We start from the raw sequence: 23,646 nt of genomic DNA on the forward strand, positions 1-23,646 counted from the left end.
GGATCTCTCTGTATTTACAAGCATTCATCTTCCCATGGTTCCTTAAGGTTGTTATAGCTGAGGTTGGTAAAGGGGACAAGTTCCCACCACCTATTAAATGCTCCCTATGGCATGCACTTCAAATAGCCTCTGACAACCAAGTCTAGCTCCTAGCCTTCACATGTGGCTTAGCTACTAAGCCTGGTAGAAACATTTCTATTGACAGAAGAAGGAGCAAAGGCAGACTACTGGTGCCTTAAAACCAGTCGCTTTGGGCAGATGGGGCTCATCGTCTGCAGTTGATAGCTCTCAAGGAGAAGGAAAACTCTGATCTCAGATCTCCCCTGCCTTGCAGCTGTACCTACTAATGGGGAAAGTTTCGAGAGTAAACCCCGAGGGAAAAATTCAGAGCTGGAATCCCTAAGTTGGTCCTACGTTGAGTTCAATGCTGACTGGCAACTCTTGCAACACTGCTGGTACCAACCTGTATCGGTCTCTGTCATTCCTTTGGGTTCATTAGATGCGTGGAGGTGGGGAGCTTGCTACATAGGTAACAGTTTGCTCTCCACATTGTACTGCCTAGGCTTGCATATCTAGACAGCTAGGACACAACGTCCATGATCAACCCTGACTGATGGAGGCCTCACTCACTCATCTTCCCATCAATCCCAAGCAGATTTCCAGTCCCTGCTACTGAAAAACTGATAAGCATCTCCATAGCACGATGCTACCTCCACCATACTTTATAGCAGGGATGGTGTTAGCTGGCTGATATGGAGTATTAGATTTATCACACACTTACTGAATAACTTTGAAGCCAAAAATTTCTAATTTAGTCTTAACCACAAGCGACCTTCAACCACATCTTTATAACATCTTATAAAGTCTTTACGGGCTAGGAAATGCTGTTTTTTTTTTCAGCCAGGGCTTCTTACTCCGATAAATACCCTTTCTGTGCAAAGCCTTAAAGATTGTGGAGCCATGAACTTCATGACTGGCTTCAGTCACTGACTTCTGCAGCTCACTTGGCATCACAGTAGCCTCTCTTACAAGTGCCATTCTTCTCCAGTGACAAAGTTTAGAGGGACGGTGCGGCAGTGGCTTCACCATGGACTGCACTGATCTTGAAGGAATATTGAGTGCCCTTGAGATGGTCTTGTACCTTTCCCCAGACTTATGCTTCTCTGTTATCATTTTCCTGACTTACCATTAAGAAAGCCGTTGACTATAAGTACCTCGGGTCAAGAATGATGAGTTCGGAGAAGGACATAAAGATACGGAAGGCACTGGCGTGGATGGCTATGAACGACATGAAGGAAATCTGGAAGTCAAACCTGACCAGAGGGCTTAAAAAAAGGATCTTCACAGCAGTCATAGAGTCCCTTCTCACGTATGGATGTGAGACGTGGACACTCACCAAGACTATGCAAAAGTTTCTAGATGGTTGCTATACACAAATGCTCCGGATGGCTCTTGACGTGAGTTGGCAACAGCACATGACGAACGTCAAGCTCTGTGATGACCTACCGATGCTCACCACTAAAATCGAGGCGAGAAGACTGCAACTAGCGGGGCACTATCTATGCCACCCTGAGCTACCTGCCAGCCTAGTCATCATATGGGAGCCCAAGCATGGGAGGATGAACCCTGGTCAACACGCACCTGGAAGACAGTGGCGCGGCTAATGCAGATGAACTGAACACACTGATGAGGGAGAAGTGGAGAGTCCGTCATCGTGCCTGACACCGGCCCCCTAGGCCTGAGTCGACGTAGTAGTAGTGACTTGTCTTGAATGCTCTGTTGCCTTACATTTTGGTTTGGTTTGTTGAAAATCTACCATACAGAGAGAGGGGATATTTATTCTTATGAATTCTTTGAAGACAGGTGATCCTCCCTCCAATCAATAAACTGGGTGAGTTGATAAGGTAATATACAGTATTGCATCTGAGGAAAGCTAGCATAGTAATTACAAGAGAAGAATATTTTTTCAGCCTCACAATTTTGGTTTTAAATTTTTAGCAAACTGTTAACAGGTTTTGGAATTTTTCTTTTGATTTGACACGTTGCACAATGTTTTGTAGATTTGCTAAAAAAAAACTCTTTCATGGCACTGTATATGCAATAATAACCAAATAAACAAAGTTTATTTAAGACAATTTTTATTGCCACTTTGTAAATTCCATCCTTAAATTAATACAAATACTTCCAATTTTACTTAATAAAACACTTGTTTTCATTAAATAAAATCCGTAATTTCTCCCTTACCAAAACCTGGAACTTTGATTACAATTTCATTAGTGATCTTCATTAATGCATCAAAATGATCATTGGAGCTTCTTCATCTATGCTGTGATTGTCTGTATAGTAATTGAGTTATATAGTATGCTGTGTATATAGTGGAGATGTATTCTATTGAGTTTATAGTTAAGCAGGAGTGTTGTATATTTAATATTTTTGATATTTGAGTAATTTTATGTATTTGTATGTATATATATTTAAGCGTTTTTAAATAATTCATCACACATTATGTGAAAATACATTAATTGCATATATCATGCAATACAAGTGCACCTCACTTAAACACCTCAAAAAGTGAGACCCATATTTCATACTCCTGTGTGTTTCTTTGAATTAATTTAATGTTTAGTTTAGTTACAAAACATTACACTTACCACCACTCATCCTGCATTTTAACATTTAGGGAATCCCACACAAGGACTCGAAGTCCCTTGGTGCCTCAGATTTTTGAATTTTCTCTGCATTTAGAAAATAGTCCACACCTTTATTCCCTCTACCAAAGTGCATGACCATGCACTTTCCTACACTATATTCTATCTGCCAATTTTGCCCATTCTCTCAAACTGCCTGGTCTTGAAGACAACCTGCTTCTATCCGACTCTCCACCTATCTTTATATCATCTGAAAATTCATCCAAAGTTATCAATTACTTCATCCAATTCCTTGACATATAACATGAAAAACAGTCCCAAAACCATCATGTGGCACAACACTACTCAACAGCAGCCAACCAGAAAAGGCCTCCTTTATTCCCACTCTTTGATTCCTGCCCATCAGCCAATCTTCTACCCATGGTAGTATCTTTCCTGTGATACTATGAATACTTATCTTGTTAAACGAGCCTTATGTGTGGCACCTTGTCAAAGGCCTTCCGAAAATCCAAATAAACAACATCCACTGACTGTCCTTTTACTATCCTGCTTGTTATTTCCTCAAAAATTTTTAACAGATTTATCAGGCAAAATTTTCTCTGAAGCTATGCTGACTGGCCTATTTTGTCATATGCCTTCAAGTATTCTGAAACCTCATCCTTACCAACAGACTCCAACATCATCTTTCCAACCACTGAAGTCAGGCTAACTAGCCTATAAGTTTCTTTCTACTACGTGCCTCCCTTCTTAAAGAGTGGAATGACATTTGTAATTTTCCAGTCCTCCAGAATCTAGTAATTCTTGAAAGGTCATTACTAATGAGTCCATAATCTCTTCTGCTACCTCTTTCAAAACCTTATGGTGTAGTCCACCTAGTACAGGTGACTTATCTACCCTCGTTAGATAGGGTTAGCTTCCTATTTATTGTTTATTCAGCACAGTTCAATTGCTTAGCAGTAAAACTTAATTGGCTCATGTTTTAGGTGCAGGGAACATCAGTCAGGCCACTGATTTCTAATCTTAGACAACTGCTTCCAATTAGAGAAAGATGAGTCTATGAGTGAGCTTGTAGAACACATGCATCCTTAATAATGCTTTTCGCCCTGCCCAGGCAGTGTTTATGGTAGATGTTCTCAATGGTGGGCAATTGGGTGCCAATAATCTGCTGGGCAGTTTTCACCACACGCTGGAGTGCTATGTGGTCTGATACAGGACAATTGCAGTTGAGGTGCAGTTGGTGAGTATGCTCTCAATGATACAGCAGTAAAAGTCCGTCAGTATCCTAGGACAGAGGTGAGCTTTCTTGATGCTCCGCAGGAAATAAAGGCGCTGTTGTGCCTTTTTGACCAGGATGGAGAGTTCAGAGACCAGGTGAGATCCTCGGAACTGTGGACCCCAAGGAATTTGAAGTTTGATACATGCTCCACTACAGCTTTGTTAATGTAGATGGGGACGTAAGTGTGGCTCTTAGCATGCCTGAAGTCCACAATGATCTCTTTGGTCTTCTGGGTGTTAAGGGCCAGGTTGGTGTCGGCACACCATGCAGCCAGGTGCTGGACCTCGTCCCTGTAGGCCGTCTCGTCATCCCCTCTGATCAGGCCAACCACCGTGGTGTCGTCTGCGAACTTGATAATGGAGATAGAACTATGTACAGGAATGCAGTCATAGGTGAAAAGGGAGTACAGAAGAGGATTCAGCACACAGCCTTGAGGCATGCTGGTGTTCAGGGTGACAGTGGAGGAAGAGAGGTTGTCTAACTTAACTGATTAGGGTCTGTTCGTCAGAAAGTCCAAGGTCCAATTGCAGAGGGATGAGCTGATAGCAAGCTGGTGAAGTTGGGCGATCAGCTTGGAGGGGATCACAGTATTGAATGCCGAACTAAAGTCAATGAACAGCATTCTGACATAAGAGTTGGGGCTGTCCAGGTGGGTCAGGGCAGAGTGAAGTGCTGTGGAATGGCGTCCTCTGTTGACGTGATAGGCAAATTGATGGGGTTCCAGGGTAGTGGGCAGACAGGATTTCAGATGTGATAGAACCAGTCTCTCAAAGCACTCTGCAATGATGGAGGTGAGTGCATCTGGGCGGAAATCATTCCGTGGCAGTGAAATGCTTCAGCACTGGCACAATGGTGGCGATCTTGAAGCTTGTGGGGACAACTGCCTGGGCCAGGGACAGATTAAAAATGTCCGTGAAGACCCTGGCCAGCTGCCCTGCACAGACTCTGAGCACACAGCCAGGTATCCCATCCGGACCAGCTGCCTTCTGTACATTCACCCTGCTCAGGGTGACACAAACGTCGGAGGTGGAAGGTGAGAGAGGCAGTTCACCAGGTGGGAGATCCGCTTTGAGGGTGACCTACTTGTTCTCTCGGTCAAAGTGAGTGTAGAAGTAATTGAGCTCATCAGGGAGGGAAGCAGAGCTGGAAGGGGGCACAGGATCTGTAATGACCTGTATGCCATGCCACATGTGCCGGGGGTCCGAGGAGATGAAATGCTCCTCGATTCTGTTTGTATATGTGCTTAGCCTGAGATTCCCCTCCTCAGGTTGGCCCTGGCTGAGCTGTAAGCCTCCTATTGTGACTAGTGGTGTCCCACAAGGATCATTGTGACTAGTGGTGTCCCACAAGGATCTGTTCTGGGACCTCTACTTTTCGTGATTTTTATTAACGACCTGGATATGGGGGTAAAGGGTGGGTTGGCAAGTTTGCAGACAACACAAAGGTTGGTGGTATTGTAGATAGTGTAGAGGATTGTCAAAGATTGCAGAGAGACATTGATAGGATGCAGAAGTGGGCTGAGAAGTGGCAGATGGAGTTCAACCTGGAGAAGTGTGAGGTGGTACACTTTGGAAGGACAAACTCCAAGGCAGAGTACAAAGTAAATGGCAGGATACTTGGTAGTGTGGAGGAGCAGAGGGATCTCGGGGTACATGTCCACAGATCCCTGAAAGTTGCCTCACAGGTGGATAGAGTAGTTAAGAAAGCTTATGGGGTGTTAGCTTTCGTAAGTCAAGGGATAGAGTCGTGATGTAATGATGCAGCTCTATAAAACTCTGGTTAGGCCACACTTGGAGTACTGTGTCCAGTTCTGGTCGCCTCACTATAGGAAGGATGTGGAAGCATCGGAAAGGGTACAGAGGAGATTTACCAGGATGCTGCCTGGTTTAGAAAGTATGCATTATGATCAGAGGTTAAGGGAGCTAGGGCTTTACTCTTTGGAGAGGAGGAGGATGAGAGGAGACATGATAGAGGTGTACAAGATAATAAGAGGAATACATAGAGTGGATAGCCAGCACCTCTTCCCCAGGGCACCACTGCTCAATACAAGAGGACATGGCTTTAAGGTAAGGGATGTGAAGTTCAAGGGGGATATTAGAGGAAGGTTTTTTACTCAGAGAGTGGTTGGTGCGTGGAATGCATTGCCTGAGTCAGTGGTGGAGGCAGATACACTAGTGAAGTTTAAGAGACTACTAGACAGGTATATGGAGGAATTTAAGGTGGGGGCTTATATGGGAAGCAGGGTTTGAGGGTCGGCACAACATTGTGGGCCGAAGGGCCTGTACTGTGCTGTACTATTCTATGTCTATGTCTATGTCTATGTCAGTGTCCAGACCTGAAGGCTGAATCTCTGGCTTTGAGCAGAAGGCAAATGTCTCTGTTCATCCATGGTTTCTGATTGGGGAAAACTTTTATTTGTTTTTGTGACGTCACTCTATCTACACACTTGTTGATGTGCTCAAGGACAGAGTTGGTATACAAGTCAATGTTGACCTGAGAGTCTGTGGTGGCATGGACAGCAAACGCGCTCCAGTCTGTGTGCTGGAATTGGTGCTGAAGAGCAGAGTCAGCACCCTCCAGCCAGAACTTAATAGTCTTCATTGTGGGTTTCACACCTTTAATGACCAGGCTATACTTGGGAAGCAGAAACAATGAAAGATGGTCGGACTGTCCCAGGTGGGGAGGGTAGTGGCTTTGTAAGCGTCAGCCACACTTGTGTAGACATGATCTAAGGTTTTATTTCCCCTTGTGGTGCATGATACATTTTGGTAAAATCTTGGAAGCACGGTACGTAGGTTACAATGATTAAAGTCCCCAGCGACATTAAGGGCTCCGTCTGGATGCAATGTCTGCAGCTTGCTAATAGCAGCACTAAGGTCTTTCATGGCTACTTTAGCATTAGCATCTGGTGGTACATAAACTGCGACAGCAATGATGCATGTAAGCGCTTGTGGTTGATAAAAAGGTCTGCACTTAATAATCAGGTATTCCAAATTAGCACAGCAATAAGTGTCAACACTGATAGAGTTGGTACACCATGGTCGATTCACGTAGATACATAAACCACCTCCCTTTCTTTTACCTGTCGCTGTTGCAGCTCTGTCAGCCCTGAAGACCGTGTGCCCTTCCAGTTCCACCACGTTGTTTGGGACATCACTGTTTAGCCACGTCTCCATAAAAAACATGACGTTGCAATCCATAAGCCTTCTTTCTGTGAGGGTCCAAGTCCTTAATTCGTCCAGCTTGTTCATCAGAGACCGAACATTGGCGAGGAAGATGCTAGGTAGCACTGGCCGGTGTGGATTTCGCCTTAGTCTAGCATGCAAACCTCCACACTTCCCCGTCTTTGTTTACGGTCTCGATGCTGGCGCCAGGCCCTTCCAGTCAAAGCGAGTTGAATGCAGGTCCGCGGTGTCCTTACTAACTCCAGAGGTAGTTGGTTGAAGTTGAATGGATAGTCCAAAACTGTGTTGGTGCATCGATAGTTAATGTCCAAAAGTGACTGTTTGCTGTAAGTGTAGTTCGCATAGCCGAATCGAGCGAACACGCAGGAAACAAGCAGGTAAGTTAATAGCATTTTTCGACATCTGGTAAGACACTGAGCCTCGCAATACAAACGTGCCACCATTTTATGCAAGTTTTGCCTTAAACCTGCACTTGTTTGGTGAATGAGTCCCTGCCACAACAGTAACACAATTTGTTTGTCCAGGATGATTTCTGTTTAAATACTGCAATTTTATTCACACTCACTTTCATTCCTGACTGCAACTCAATTGGTTCTGTTTCCACTGATACAGCAATTTCCACTACTTGTTTGAATGTAATCTATACTTCAGTTATCATTGAGTTATGGCATTCAGTTATGGCACTCACTTATCATTGGCTATTTCATTTGCTCCAAAATACCAATAGTTCCAATAGTTCAGTATACATGAGCCAATTAGCCATTGTGTAATCAAGCTAATCAATCTGCTTTTTTAATGATTATCACCCAGCACTCACTTATTATGAACCTTTATTTTCTGTTTATTCATTTTTTTAAAACTTGGTGACTCTGCATGTGCTTAAATTCAACTGTTCCTTGCAGCATTGTTTTTTCAGTTTGAACGCCTCGCTCCCTTTTAACATGTCAGGAGCCATCTCGTGTTCATTTTAAAAATGCCTCATCTCCAATTTTTTTTGTAACTTCAAAACATTGAATTAATTTAATGAAACACAGGACTCCAAAATACAGGTCTGACTTGGTCTTTACCTTAAGTGAGGTGCACATGTATCACACGATTTATGCAAGTAATATATTTTTACATATAACCTGTAATTAATTATTTAAAGAACAAGAATGCTTAACCAACCTATATATAATCACTCAAATGTAACAAATATTAAATACACAACAGTAAGGAAGGCAAATACAATGGTAGCATTCACTTCAAGAGGATTATAATACAAAAGTGTGGTCAGTCAGCATTTGGGAGTATTTTGAGCATTTTTTGGTCCCTTATCAAGGAAAAATTGTGCTAGCATTGGAAAGGGTCATGAGAAAGATTCCAGGAATGAAAAGGTTAGCATATGAGGAGCATTTGATGGCTCGGGCTCTCCACTCACTAGAGTTTAGAAGAATGGGGTGTGGAATCGCATGGAAATCTATCGAATATTAAAGGGCCTAGATAGAGTGGATGTGGAGAGGATGTTTCCTATAGTGGATGAGTCCAGAACAAGAGGCAATAATCTCCATATACAAGGCCAAGTTTCTTTAACTTAAAGGTGGTGAATCTGTGAAATTCATTGCCATAGATGGCTGTGCAGGCCCGGTCACTGGGTGTATATATAAGGCAAAGGTTGATGGGTTCTAGATTAATCAGAGCGTCAATGGTTACAGAGAGAAGGCAGGAGAATGGGGTTGAGAAGGATAATAAATCAGTCATGATGGAATAATGGAGCAGACTTGTTGGATTGAATAGCCTAATTCTGCACCTATGTCTTATATAGCTTAAGACCTTACTAGATTTATATAAAGTGTTATTAATGATGTTCATAGTCATGATTTGCTGAATTCCTCTATCATTCTTTTCTAAATAGCTCAAATTATAGACATTCAGTTCAAACTTAATTTCTTTATTTACCTGTTGACATATGCTCCAAGAAAATGAGCCCTTCCATCGCCTAGTTGACCAGCCCAAACACCAAACTGAGTAAAACCATAGAAAAAAATCAATCAGTCTGTTTGCAAATACACCAGAAAACATCTTCTAAGAAATGTCTGTGAAAATGCACATTTATTAACCATCTGGTTGTCATTTTCCAAATAAAAAGTGCCACAGATTTTGGTACCATATGAACTTTGCTCATGCAACTGGTGAATAAGGATAATGAGCTCAGTACATCAGGACATAACAACCAATTTTATTCTAAACTGAAGAGCTGCTTGTCATTTCTAGCAGAGATCAAATTACTTTTACCAAGTTCAACAAAAGAACCAGATATAATTTGGTCTTTACAACCCAGTACAGTAAAACTCTGACAATCTACTTTCTGATTATTTGGATATCTCAATGGTTCATTGTCATCCCTCTTGGCTTTCTAGGGCTCCAGTTCCCTTATTCCTTTTCACTTTACTGGGTTTCATTCCATTTACTGGGTCTCTGGTTCCCAAGATCCTTTACTACTTACTAGGGACTTGATTCCCAGGCTCCTTTTCCACCCACCAAGGCCCATTGCAGCTCTAGCTCCTGCACTCCCTTTCCCTTTATTAGGGTTCTAATCTTGCACTCTCTCTCCATTCCCTAAGGCCCCAGATTCCACTTATCAGTTTGAAAAGCCACCCGCCACTACCTAGTTTATATCAAAGTATATTTTTTTGTTACCGTGTTGAATATTTTACATCATTTAAGTTTTTAAAATCACTCTTCCACAACTGTGCCTTCCTTATTGTTCAAAGACAAAGTTATGACCATCCTAATATCTGTCAGTGTGGCCCAAATCAGAGACAGGGGTACAGCTCCTTTGAGGGCACTGGAGTTTCCAAGCACCATTACTTCTCACCTCCTTGAATATCAAGTAAATTTCTACATTGCCGTAGAAGATTATGTTAGCATTGATCCACACACCTACATTGTGGCCAATTTACCACCAACCAATACATTTTTGGGATGTAGAAAGAAATAAGAGAAAACTGGAACCACGAGGCAGCAGCATTACTAGCTGTACTACTGAATCACTCCTCCAACAAAAAATAAAAACATTGGTACAACAATCGCTTCAAATTACATTTAAAGTTTTGCAAAGGATATAATAATATACATCCATTTTACCTGATGACCACCATATCTGTGGGCTAGAGGGATTGATCCAGGCAGAACTCTGGAACCACTAACAAACTGAATAAATTCCTTGGTCACAGTAATGGACGCATCCAAGTCCAAAATGTCTTCCACAACTTCCTGATATAAATATTGTATATTAAAGAATAGTTATGTTTTGTGGTCTTGCTGGATTTTGCATTTTACTGAATCTACATGGTTAAAAGGTTATATAAAATAAGGATATAGTAAATCACTAAAAGGGGGATGAAAATCTGATTATACTGCAACAAATCTTATCATTGATACAAATTAACATGCACAATAAACAGTATGTAGTTGATTTACAATGCAAAAGACACTATAAAAATAATACGTATAACCAGATTTTTTCTTCATAATATGTATGAAGAAAATTGAGATAATTACATACTTCAGCATATGGGTTTAGAGTCAAATGTTTGTTTAACTTCATTATGCAAGATGAATTGAAAATTTCAAAACTGAAATAGTTGGGATTTTATCAGCCAAGAATATTAAGGGAATGGCAATCAAGACATCTAAATGAAATGAACCACCATCTAATTAAAAAGAGTACAGGTGCAAAAAGCTAAAGGGCTTTTTCCTGTTCCTATATTCTCAGTCAAGTTGGTAGACAAAGTTTGACATGAGCGGCTGAAAAAAAGGGCAAAAGTTACACAATTATGTTACAATCTCAAGCAACATTATATATTAATGCTAAGTTAAAATAATGCAAATTTAGAACAATGATTTTGTTTAGCACAGAACTAATTCCAATGTAAGTGCCCATTTAATCTACTTATTTCGTTAAAAACATAAAGGACCATGATGGTCTATAATAACCTTTGATACTGCTACCAGTGTGACCACAGACTTGAAAGGTGTTGGCTCGACTGCAGAAAAAATACATTCTCTTACTTGGCGCACATAATTTTGCCTGATAGGGTCAAGTGGAAAAGAATCTGTAATAAAAATGAAAATAAAATTTCAATATAGCAAAATACTTTTACTGAGGTAAAACTTAACATTGGTTAGAAAGTGTGGCCTCAGAGCATGTTCCTTTTCCTACCATTGTAAGTGAACAATGTTTATAATTATTTTACTCTCCATTATCTTCATTGATTAGTTGAATAGGGGAATAAGGAGGACAAAGGTGAGTAGAAAAGGGTGAACGAGAGAGAGAGATAAAATTTAGATGAGAGAAGAGAGGAAGGAAGCTTTTGAGTTTCAAAGAGGTTAAAGTTATAGTGGAGAATGCAGAGTAGGAGAGAAATGGTAAGAATAAAGAGCAAAATCTCTGTTAGAAGAGGGAAGGTCAAAGGAAAAGGTGGTAGAAAGAAGTAAGGGGAAAGGGGGAAGGAAGAGAAACAAAGGGAGATTGAAGAAGAAAAATATAATTTTGGTGAATTAACCAGCGGATTCCAGAAAATTGGCCCAAAAGGTTTATCGGGGCAGCTGTTTATTTTCAGCAATCCTTAAAGAACAAAAACAAGTCGAGAAAATAGCCAGGTTTTCCTTCATTTATCTGGGACACTATGCTGCTCAATTGGGACAGGAGACCGTTGCCGAACAGTTTCTAACCAGCATCAGTCGCGTGCACTTGTGTACCGGTTAGATACTACACAGTGCTTACAGCGAACAGTTTATGGATAGTGTTCTTTGTGTGTACATGCGTTATGATATCCACTTGGGCCAACAGACACAAATTTAAAAAGAAATGATTTTTGATAATTCTGTTTTTTATTTTGAAATAGTCCATTATCTGCATGAGACGTCTGCGCTGATTTTGTTCATTTACAGTCAATCAAGAGAAAATGGCAACATACACTGGATGAATTCTTCTGCCGATAGCGATCAGAAACTAATACAGTTTTATAGTACTGCAATAGTTCTGGTCCAGTTCTAACTTGTTCTATGCTTAATTTAAATACATAATTTGTTACTCAGTTAAATAGTAGTTTGTCTTTTTTTTAATATAACTTTTAAACTATTTCCATGAAACTTCAGCTAATTGGGACAGCCACTTAATTGAGCCAAAATGCACTGATCCCAAAGTGTCCCAATCAACCAGGATCCACTGTACTTTTTAAAAAAGGCTGTATTCTGAAGATTTTGTAAAAGACATTTTTCATATACAAACAAGGCTACCCTGCTTTTCTTCCCCTCCCTTATAACTTCTAAGGTACAACTGTGCATTGAATTTTTAAGAAAATTTTCAGTGCTGAGAAGATAAAAATTGTCTCCTCCTCAAACTAACTTATCAGCAAACAACAGTAACAAGAACTAGCAACAATCAACCAATTTCTGGAGTAATGAGGGCTTGAGGACAAACCTGTAGAAACTTGCTTGGGAACTGCAGAAAGGATTCATCACCACATAGATGGAAACTAACTCCTTGAAACAATTGGAGTAAGTCTCAAAGTTAGAATTACAGAAATTACAACTACAGATATGAGTTAAATTGGTTTAAGATTGATTCTTGTGATGGAGAGGTTCCTCATGTAAGGAGATATTAAGCTGATGTGCCCTGTGCACTTTGGAAGAGAGATGATCTCATTGAAATGTATAAATGTTGAAATATCATCACCACAGCAACTGCAGCAATTGCAAAAGTCAGCTGATCACTACCTTCTCTTGGACAGTTAAAGATGGGCAATACATAATGGCCTTGCCGAGATCCTTGAGAAGAATTTTAAGGAAGAGGAAATGCACAGGAGATATTTCTCCTGTCTGGAGTTCCCAGAACAGGGGTCACAGTCTCAATAAAATAGTATCATTTGGAACAGAGATGACAAGAAATATTTTCACTCAAGCAACGCGCACAAAATGCTGGAGGAACTCAGCAGGCCAGGCAGCATCTACGGCAGCCAGGCAGGTACAGGCAACATTTCCGGCCAAAGTCCTGTTGAAGGGTTTCGGCCCGAAATGTTGACTGTACTCTTTTCCATAGATGTTGCCTGGCCTGCTGAGTTCCTCCAGCCTTTTGTGTGTGTTGCTCAGACTTCCAGCATCTGCAGATTTTCTGTTGTTTGTGATATATTTTCACCCAGAGGGTTCTGAATTTTTGGAAATCTAAAGGGCTGTAGAGGTCTAGTTGCTGGGCATATTTAAGGGAGAGACATTTGGACAGTAATAGAATCAATGGAAATGGAAAAAAGTGGTAGTCAGGTAAAAGGGTCAACCATGATCTTAATGAACTGTGCTGCAAGAACCTGGGCTAAGTGCTTAACTCTGATTCTAATTTTCAGGACTGATATCCTAATGGAGAGATTGGCTAGTTAGCTGGGAGAGTTTAAACTAGTCCAGCAGGCGATGGAACCTGAAGTAGTAATAAGGCAGATTAGAAAGTCGAGGCAAACTCGACTTAAAGTAAGCAAGAAATAATGTATGTACAGTGTAGTTTCACTTACAGGAATCGGGAAGACAGCGAGCACACTGATGATGGTGTGTTAGACTTGTCAGAGTTTGGGTGGTGCAGTGGCCCCCACCCTCCAGGCTGCTGAGCGATACATTGCCGCGAAGAACGCAGGGGTCCAGCAGTAGCCGGTTGGTACACAGCACATCTTTAAGAAAAAAGCCAAAACAAACATGCTAATTAATTAGGTGCCACCCATAACTGTCGGCCCAGATCAGTGCCGATTTCCCATTGCGTCATCTCTGACCTGGGCCGACAATTACGTGTCGGCGGCACCTAATTAATTAGAAAGTTTATTTCAGCTTTTTTTTTTAAAGATGTGCTGTGTGCCTCCCGGCTACCTTTGCATTCTCCGCGAATTGGTACAGTATCTGTCCGTGGCCTGGGTGTTGGGGTGGTGGGACACTGGGGTGTCATCTCGTCGCCTGTTTCCATTAGAGCAGGCAGCTCATCTTCTTCTAACTCTGCCTGCCTCGATGTCGAAGGTCGAGGTTCATCGTCTGCTGTGGCTGATGTGGAAGGCTTGCTTGACTGCTGAGCCTCGCGCATTTTTCTATCACACAGTTCTTTAATAAAGACTCAAACCATCCTGCAGATATCCCCTAAACCAATGTACCCTTTCAAAATTAAAGTCGTACTTTATCATTACTCATTCGGTTTTGATTGTTATCCTTTTTTCTTCCAATTGCATCAGCTCTTCATCTGTCAGTTCTTGGTGATGGGATGCCAAAACCTCTTCAACATCATGTTCGTCAGCTTCTACAAGCCAAACTCACGTTGTCCTTACTTCGTTCACCACAGTCAAAACACTTAATTATGTCTAGTTTTATCGTAAGTGTAACACCCTTACGAGCTCTTTCAGGCTTTTCCGATACCATAGAACTCATCTTGCAAACGGCTGCTCACAGGCACGTGTTAAAGCAAGGCAGTTTCGAATCCGGGGGAGAGCGGCTGCTCGGGGCGCGCTGCCTTTTATCATGCACTGATTTTTTCGCGCGCTGAATTTTTTATTGCGCGCTGAATTTTTTTTTGTAACAGTGAAAACACCTTCTGAAAGCGAAAACAGGGTACTAATGTAGGTCTTTCGTAACAGTGAGGTTTCGTAAAGCGAACGTTCAAAAACCGGGGGACACTTGTTTATGGGTAGAACTTAGAAATAAGGAAGGGGTGATCACCTTGATGGGATACTATAACCACCCTAATAATCAGCAGGAATTACAGAAGCAAATGTGTAGGAATATCACAGTTAGCTGTAGGAATAACAGGGTTGTACTGTAGGAGTATTTTAACTTCCCTAATATTGACTGTGATTGTAATAGTGCATAGGGGTGAACAAGTTTGTACACCATATCCAGAAAAGTTCTTTTGTGCCATCTGCTAATGACTTTTCTAGTGAGGGGGCAACACTCAGCCTTTTCTTGGGAAATAAGGCAGTGTTTGATTTGTCAGTGGAGAAGCACTTTGGGACCAGTGACTATAATTTTATTAGCTTTTAAATAGTTATGGAAAAAGATAGAATTAGCCAACAAGCTAAACTGGGCTAGGCTAATTTTGATGGCATTAGACAGGAACTTGCAAAAGTTTATTGCGGGAAACTGTTAGCAGGTTAAGGGGCATCTAGCAAGTGGGAGGCTTTTAAAAGTGACATGAGGAAGTGTCAGGGCCAACATGTTCCTGTAAAAGTGAAGGGCAAAACTGGCAGGATGAGGGAATCCTGGTTGATGAGGAATACTGAGGCTCTGGTTAGGGAAAAGAAGGAGTGATATGTCAAGTACAGTCAGCTGGGAACAAGCAAAACCTTTTTAAGGGATGTAGACAGAAATCAGAAAAGTAAAATGAGGGCATGAGATATTTCTGACAGATAGAAGAGAATTCTAAGAGATTATGTAAGTAAAAGGCTACCCAAGGAGAGAGTAGTCCCCAGAAGGATTAATGTGGTTGTCCATGGTGGAGTGGTGGAGTCACAGGAGATGGGCGAAGTCTTAAATGAATACTTCTCATCTGTAATTACTCTGCAGAAGCTAAGGTATTCAGGGAACAGAAGAGAAATGTCCTGAAAAGAGAAAGTGCATATGATCTTAAATTATATAAAGATACCTGACTAAGTGTATTCCAGGACATTGTGGGAAGTCAAGAGATCAAATTGCACTTGTGAGTTTTTTGGAAGAGGTAACCAAGTGTATTTGAGAGGACAAGGCAGTAGACATTGTCTATTTGGACTTTAGGAAGCCCTTTGACAAGTTTCTGAACGGTAGGCTGGCCCAGAGGATAGATCATGTGGGGTCCAGGGTGGGCTGGCCTATAGAAAACAAAACTGGCTTGGGGTAGGGGGCAGAGGGTGGTTGTGGAGAGTTGTGCATGGAGGACTGTATCCAGTGCTATGCCACCAAGTTGAATCTTCCATTGTTTGTTGAACATATCTAATGATTTAGATAAGAATGTTTGTGGCATGGTTAGCAAGTCTGTAGATAACACCAAAATTGGTGGTATAGTGGACAAGGAAGAAGGTTATCTAAGATTACAGCACAGTCTAGAATAACTAAATGAGGGTAAATCATAGACCGTGAAGATGGTTATCAGGAATTATAGTGGGATCTTGATCAGCTGGTTAAGTGGGCTGAGAAATGGCAAATCAGAGTTCATTTCAAATAGGTGTAAGGTGTTACAATTTGGAAAGACAAATCAGTGAATGGTAGAGTCTTGGGGATTGTTATAAAATAAAGGGACCTAGGAGTACAAGTACATGGTCCCGTAGACAGGATAGTGAAGAAGGCTTTTAGCATGCTAGTCTTCATCAGTTAAAGCACTGAGCATAGAAGCTGGGATGTCATGTTGCAGTTGTACAAGACATTGGAGAGGCCACATTTGAAATATTGTGTTCATATTTGGTCAGCTTGTTAGAGGAAAAATGTCAAGCTAGAAAGAATGCAGAGGATGTTGCCAGCATTCGAAGGACTGAATTAATGGGAGAAGTTGAGCAGGCTAAGACTTTATTTACTGGAGTATAGGAGAATCTCATACAGGTGTATAAAATCATAAGGATAAACTGAATCCAGAGTCTCTTTGCCAGGATTGCAAAATCAAGAAATAGAGGTTTAAAGTGAAATGGAAGAAATTTAATTGGAACCTGAGAGGCAACTATTTCACCCAGAGAATGGATCACACATGGAATGACATCTTGGACACCCCACTCTGGTTTACTGCCTGCTCTAATTGCAGATCAGACATTAACAGTCTTAACTCCAGCACTCCTCTCTCCTCTTCGAACCTTGCCCTCCACTCTCTCCATTCCAATCCCAACCTTACCTTCAACTCTACAGACAAAGGGGGTGCTGTTGTAGTGTGGCAAACTGACCTCTACCTTGCAGAGGCTAGGCAGCAACTTTCAGACACCTCCTCTTACCTACCCCTTGAAAAAGACCCACTTAGCACCATCAGGACATTATCTCCAACACCATCATCAACCTCAGCAACTCTGGAGATCTCCCATCCACTGTCACGAGCCTCATAGTTCCCACATCTCTACCTCCTACCCAAGATCCACAAACCTGATTATCCAGCCAATTGTTTCTGACTGCTCCTGCCCCACTGAACTTGTGTCCACATACAAACTCCATTTTATTCCATTTGGTTCAATCCCTTCCCACCTACATCTGTGACGTTTCACATGCCCTCGATCTCAACAACCTTCAGTTCCTGATCACCTCATTTTCAACATGGATTTCTAGTTCCTATACAATTGTATCCCCCACCAAGAAGGCCTTACTCAACATGATACAATCAGTTCCTCTCCATCTGGCCCTCAAACGCAACAGCTTTTCCTTCGGACCTCCCACTTCCTCCAAACTCAAGATGTGGCCACAGACACCCACATAGGCCCCAGCTATATCTGTCTTTTTTTTGGCTCATGGAACAGTCCACGTTCCATGCCTTCCTGGTAATGCTCTTCAACTCTTTCTCTGCTAACTTTGCAACTGCATTGGTGCTGCTTCATGCATCCAAACTTGAGCTTGGCAATTTCTTTCAATCACCACCCTGCCCTTAAATTCACTTGGTCCATTTCTGACACCTCTCTCGCCTTTCTTAATCAAACTATTTCCTGGTCTCTTTTATAAACCAACCAATTCCCACAACTATATTGACTATACCTCCTCCCACTTTGTCTCCTGTAAAAACGTCATTCCCTTTACTCAGTTCCTTTGCCTCTGCCGCATCTGGGTCAGGATGAGGCTTTCTTTTCCAGAACATCAGACATGTTGCCCTTCTTCAAAGAACTTTCCTTCGTCCAGCATTGATGCTGCTCTCACCCACATCTCCTTCATTTCCCAAACATCCACCTTCACCCCATCTTCCTGTCATCTTAATAGGGATAGAGATCCTCTTGTCCTCACCTACCACCCGATAAACCTTAACACCCTGCACACCATACTCCACAACATCCGCCATCTTCAATGGGACCTTACTATTGAACACATCTTTACCTCACTCTCCACTTAGTGTAGGGGTACCACGGTAGTGTAGCAGTTAGCAAGACACTATTGCAGCTCAGGGCGTTGGAGTTCAGAGTTAAATCCCGATGCGGCTGTAAGAAGTATGGACGTCCTTCTGGTGAAGCGTGTGGCCTTCCTCGAGCTGCTCTCGTTTCCTCCCACATTCTAAAGACATACTGGTTAGTAGGTTCATTGGTCATTGTAAATTATCCTAGTGTTAAATAGGCTAGTGTTAAATGGGTTGGTTGCTGGGCAGTGCAGCTTTTGGACTGGAAGAGCATTCTGTGCTGTATTTCTGAATAAATAGATAAGTAGATTTCCACTGGGATCGTTCCCTCCATGATTCCCTTGCCTATTCGTCCCTTCCTACTAATCTCCCTCCTGACACTTATCCCTGCAAGTGGAAGAAGTGCTATACCTGTCCATTCACCTCCTCCCTCAACTCCATTTGGAGCCCCAAACAGTCCGTCCAGGTGAGACAACACTAACACTTCACCTGCAAGTTTATTGGGGTTGTCTACTGTAATTAGCATTCCTGATGTGACCCCCCACTACATTGGTGAGACCTGATGTAAACTGGGGGACCACTTTCACTCCATTTGCAAAATAGAATCATTTTAATTCCAATCCCCATTCCCATTGTGAGGGGATCCAGGAGCGCCCCTATTAACTGTTTGGAAAGAGACATTTATCATTGATGGTTTGTTTGGAAAAGAGAGATTTACCACCGATATGTTGCTTTTGGAAGAGAGAGAGACGAAGATTAACAGTTGGACTGTCACTTTAAGGCATTGGAAGTAACTTTGGATTTTTACTGAGTTTGGAGTTGGAGACAGCAGCGAGCAGCTCGAAGGTTGCTATGGTGACCAAAGGCAGATTGATGATGTTACTTTCAAGGACAGGTTGCCTGCTTGTGCACTCCTTTACAGATAAAGGAAGGAGGGACTCTTTGAGTGACAGGTGATGCTCAGCACAGAGAAATAAATAGGAGGTCAGATGATACAGACCTCAGGACACATGACCTGGACACTGAATGAGCATTGTTGTGCCCGTAGGAAAAGTGGTTTTTGGAGGATCGATCAGGCGGATCGATTCCAAATTGCTATTCCAGCGTAAAGAAGGGGTTGACTGGTGGGGAGTTGTCTATGTGTCCGCCCTCGCCTGGGTGATAGCTCCACCTCAGAAGACGGGTCCCTCTGGTTAAAGTCACAGTCAGTGACTTGTAAAGGATTTCAGAGGACGACGAGAAGATCGACGGCATCAGCTCACCTGAAGACTCAACTCATTCTCTCTCTCTCCTTCACTACTCAACTAAATACCACGAACTGAACTGAACTTTACTCAACATCGTAAGACTGTATCTTTTTACCCCTAGACTTAAAGCTTGGTTTTTCATACATATGTATTCCACACTTACTTTTATATATAATCATTGCTAACCTGTTTGATTTATCTACTTCTATATTACTGTATTGTGTAGTTACTAATAACTATTATTAGTTGTTAGCAATACGAGACTCCAAAGTGGTTTGTGTTTCTGCTGGTTTCTTAACCCCTGTCACGGGGTACGTGACACCATTATGACATGTTAGTCGATGGACTTCTCTTCTGCCACAACAAGGAGACCCTCAAGATTGGAGGAGAAACACCTCATATTTCAACTGGATAGCCTCCAACCTGATGGCACAAATTCCGATTTCTCCAACTTCTGGTATTTCCCCCAGCCCCTAACCTTTTCAATTCCCCACTCTGGGCCCCCTCTTACTACTTCTCTTCTCCCTTGCCTACCACCTTTCCACTAGTGCCCCTCCTCATTCCCTTTCTCCCATGGTCCACTCTCCTCTCCTATCAGATTCCTTCTTTTCTAGCCTTTTATCTTTTCCACCTATCACCTCCCAGCTTCTCACTTCATTTCCCTACCCCACCCACCTGGCTTCACCTATCACCTTCTAGCTTGTACTCCTTCCCCTCCCCCACCTTCTGATTCTGGCTTCTTCCCCCTTCCTTTCCAGTCCTGAAGAAGGGTTGCAGCCCAAAACATTGACTGTTTATTCATTTCCATAGATGCTGTCTGACCTGCTGAGTTCCTCCAGCAGTTTGTGTGTGTTGCTCTGGATTTCCAGCATCTGTGGAATCTCTTGTGCACATGGAATGAACTCCAGAGGAAATGGTTGAGCAGATATAGACAATAGATGCAGGAGTAGGCCATTCGGCCCTTTGAGCCAGCACCGCCATTCACTGTGATCATTGCTGATCATCCACTATCAGTATCCAGTTCCTGCCTTATCCCCATAACCTTTGATTCCGCTATCTTTAAGAACTCTATCCATTTCTTTTTTGAAAGCATCCACAACCTTCTGGGGCAGAGCATTCCATATATCCACCACGCTCTGGATGAAAAAGTTTTTCCTCAACTCCATTCTAAATGGCCTACCCCTGATTCTTAAACTGTGGCCTCTGGTTCTGGTCTCACCCATCAGTGGGAACATGCTTCCTGCCTCCAGCATGTCCAATCCCTTAATAATCTTATATGTTTCAATAAGATCCCCTCCCAGCCTTCTAAATTCCAGAGTATACAAGCCCAGTCGCTCCAATCTTTCAACATATGACAGTCCCACCATCCCGGGAATTAACCTTGTGAACCTACGCTGCACTCTCTCAATAGCAAGAACGTCCTTCCTCAAATTTGGAGACCAAAACTGCACACAGTACTCCAGGTGTGGTCTCACCAGGGCTCTGTACAACTGCAGAAGGACCTCTTTGCTCTTATACTCAATTCCCCTTGTTATGAAGGCCAGCATGCCATTAGCTTTCTTCACTGCCTGCTGTACTTGCATGCTTGCTTTCAGTGACTGATGTACAAGAACACCTATCTGCTGTACTTGCATGCTTGCTTTCAGTGACTGACGTACAAGAACACCTAGATCTCTTTGTGCTTCCCCTCTTCCTAACTTGACTCCATTTAGATAATAATCTGTCTTCCTGTTCTTACCACCAAAGTAGATAACTTCACATTTATCCACATTAAACTGCATCTGCCATGCATCTGCCCATTCACCCAGCCTGTCCAAGTCACCCTGCATTCTCATAACATCCTCCTCACATTTCACATATATTAACGACATTTAAAAGAAACTTGGACAGGCATATGGATGGGAAAGGTTTTTGAGGGATACGGACCAAACTCGGCCAGATGGGACTAGCTTAGGTGGGCATCTTGATCGGTGTGGGCAAGTTTGGCTGAAGTCCTTGTTTCTGTATTGTATGACTTTAACTGGGATAATGAGACAAGGAATAGCAGATGGAATTTAACTCACACAAGAGAGAAGTATTGCATTTTACAAAGTTAAACCAGAGCAGGATCTACCCAAATGGCAGCATCCTGAGGTGTTGTAAAATAGAGACTTTAGGTACAAACACAGTTTCCTGGAAGTGGTGATACAAGTAAATTAAGTACGCTTGCTTTCATTGGTCAGGGCATTGAATACAAGAGTTGCGACATCATGTTGCAACTGTACAACGCGTTGGTGAGATTACACCTGGACTATAAAGCATAGTTTTGGTTGCCTATCTTCTGGGAGGATGTGATTAAGTTAGAAAAGGTGAATAGAAGATTCAGAAGGTCAATGCTGGGAATAGAGGGCTTAAGTTACAAGGAAAGAATGGTTAAACGGAGGATGTTTTCTCTGCTGCACAGGAGGTTGAGGACTGGCCTTACAAAGATATATAAAATCATGAAAGGGTATAAATAAGGTGACTGCTTAACCTCACTCTATGATTCAGTCATTCGATTGCCGACTTTTTTCCCAGGGTAGGGTACTCCAAAACTAGAAGCCATAGGCTTAAGGTGAGAGGGGAGATATTTAAAGGGGATCTGAGTGACAAGGTTTTCACACAGAGCTGGGGTGGGTATATGGATATATATGTATATGGACATGGATAATTGGTGAAAAGAGCCTAGCAGAAGCCACAAATATTTTCCAAAATGTACCAATTCACTCATCTTTACTGTATAATATTGCAACACATTTTTCTCCTACATAGGTCAATAGAAAGTGCTGTTATATTGACCTCCTAACTATTCTAGGCCCTTAAATAACTTGTTATTTTAATATTTATACTATATCCATAGAAAATTACTTACTTTACCTAATAATTTCTGTGAAGTTAAATTCCACCCATCCATTGAGGACCTTTTATGATTAACTTTGTTGTAACCCGAAGTATCATGACCCTTAAGAGAATAAAAATGACTATCAACTGAAATGCATTCAGACACAGCAGCAGCTTCAAAGTCCGTTCTTCCTCCTCGAGAGAAAATCCCAATGGTTGATACAGAAAGCAACAACACAAGAATCTTCATTAGATCATGTTTGAGCATTGTTCCAGCCAGAGTTCTCTGTAAATTCATTCGTCTCATTTTAACAAGAACCAACAGATGCACATCTTGAACGATGTCTGGATAGGACACTCATCAGCACAAAATAATTTCACTGTTGATTTAAAATTTTCCTTAGAGAAAATATAAACACTAATTGGTGCCACGAAATTCCAAGTAGCAACTTGATTCAATAAAATACTCAGCATGAGGTATGATTTGCCACAAAGGACAGCTTTGAAATAGATCACGGCAAAAAGACGCGCTACCCCAAAAGCAACACCACGTAGGAACCACAACAGCGAACTCCGCTCGGGAATAGGTAATGACCCATTTTGACCAGAATAAGTTCCGGGTGAAACTTCATTAACTTTCAACCTTTAAAAAATTGCTCCGATTTTTTTAAACAATGTAGATTTTTTTATTCCTAGTTGGGTTGTTCTAGACATTGCAGCGATTAAAATAAAGAAAATGCCCACTATGATTTGGTCGAGCCCGCACTCCCAGGCTCCTTCGCCGGCTTTAAGGTCAGAGGCCGGTAAAAATGGCGCTGTCGTTGAGCCGTGGCTGCCTGTGGAATGGAAGGCAGGTGTTGGCGGGAGGGGTTTTGAGTGTCTGCGGCGTTTTGAAGGGTTACCGGGGCTGTCCGACCGAGCTACTCGTGGCCGGAGATGGTGGGTGGCACGGGCGCGCCCTCGCCAAGGTAAGAAGCTCAGGAGAAGAAAGGGGGCGATTGGGGTGGGGTGAGGTGAAAACAAGGGCAAGGTCATCATGCTGCCACCGGCGTTTGTGGTACAGCCGCGGTCCGTGCTCCTGTCGAGGGGATTTCGGTTAGGGCGAACTGGGACAAAGCCTCAGTCAGACCTGACGTCTCCGAAGATTCAGGCTCAGATTACTTTATTGTCACTAAGGTGCATTGAAGTTCATCGCTTGCGTGAAGTTCATAGAGTAAACAGAACAAGTCATCATAAATACAACGACGATACTGCAAAGATTGTAGTGTAAAATGAACTGCTGAGGTGACAATAACGAAATTAATAATGGAAGTAGATTACGAGCAGTTTTCATTATGTAAGAGGGAAATGGTGGTTGAATGGTCCATGCGTGGCACTGAGAAAT

The 23,646-nt window shown here is 42.2% G+C and overlaps 2 protein-coding genes across 3 annotated transcripts in view; one reads left to right on the forward strand and one right to left on the reverse strand.

Annotated features, from left to right (window-relative positions):
* The window catches only part of LOC140195490 (protein adenylyltransferase SelO-like), an 88,391-nt gene extending 65,545 nt beyond the window's left edge, over positions 1-22,846 (reverse strand). For both annotated transcript variants that reach the window (XM_072253865.1, XM_072253864.1), the window contains exons 1-4: positions 22,299-22,846; positions 11,088-11,206; positions 10,236-10,364; positions 9,048-9,112 (exon numbers count right to left, since the gene is read on the reverse strand). In XM_072253865.1, the coding sequence (XP_072109966.1) occupies positions 9,048-9,112; positions 10,236-10,364; positions 11,088-11,206; positions 22,299-22,569 (584 nt within the window). In that variant the 5' untranslated portion in view covers positions 22,570-22,846. The remainder of the gene's footprint in view (positions 1-9,047; positions 9,113-10,235; positions 10,365-11,087; positions 11,207-22,298) is intronic.
* A 220-nt stretch (positions 22,847-23,066) lies between these two features.
* The window catches only part of pdss1 (prenyl (decaprenyl) diphosphate synthase, subunit 1), a 40,259-nt gene continuing 39,679 nt past the window's right edge, over positions 23,067-23,646 (forward strand). Inside the window, exon 1 of the mRNA XM_072253873.1 lies at positions 23,067-23,230. Within this exon, the coding sequence (XP_072109974.1) occupies positions 23,072-23,230 (159 nt within the window). The 5' untranslated portion in view covers positions 23,067-23,071. The remainder of the gene's footprint in view (positions 23,231-23,646) is intronic.

Source organism: Mobula birostris, chromosome 3, assembly GCF_030028105.1.
Source record: "Mobula birostris isolate sMobBir1 chromosome 3, sMobBir1.hap1, whole genome shotgun sequence".
NCBI lineage: Eukaryota > Metazoa > Chordata > Chondrichthyes > Myliobatiformes > Myliobatidae > Mobula > Mobula birostris.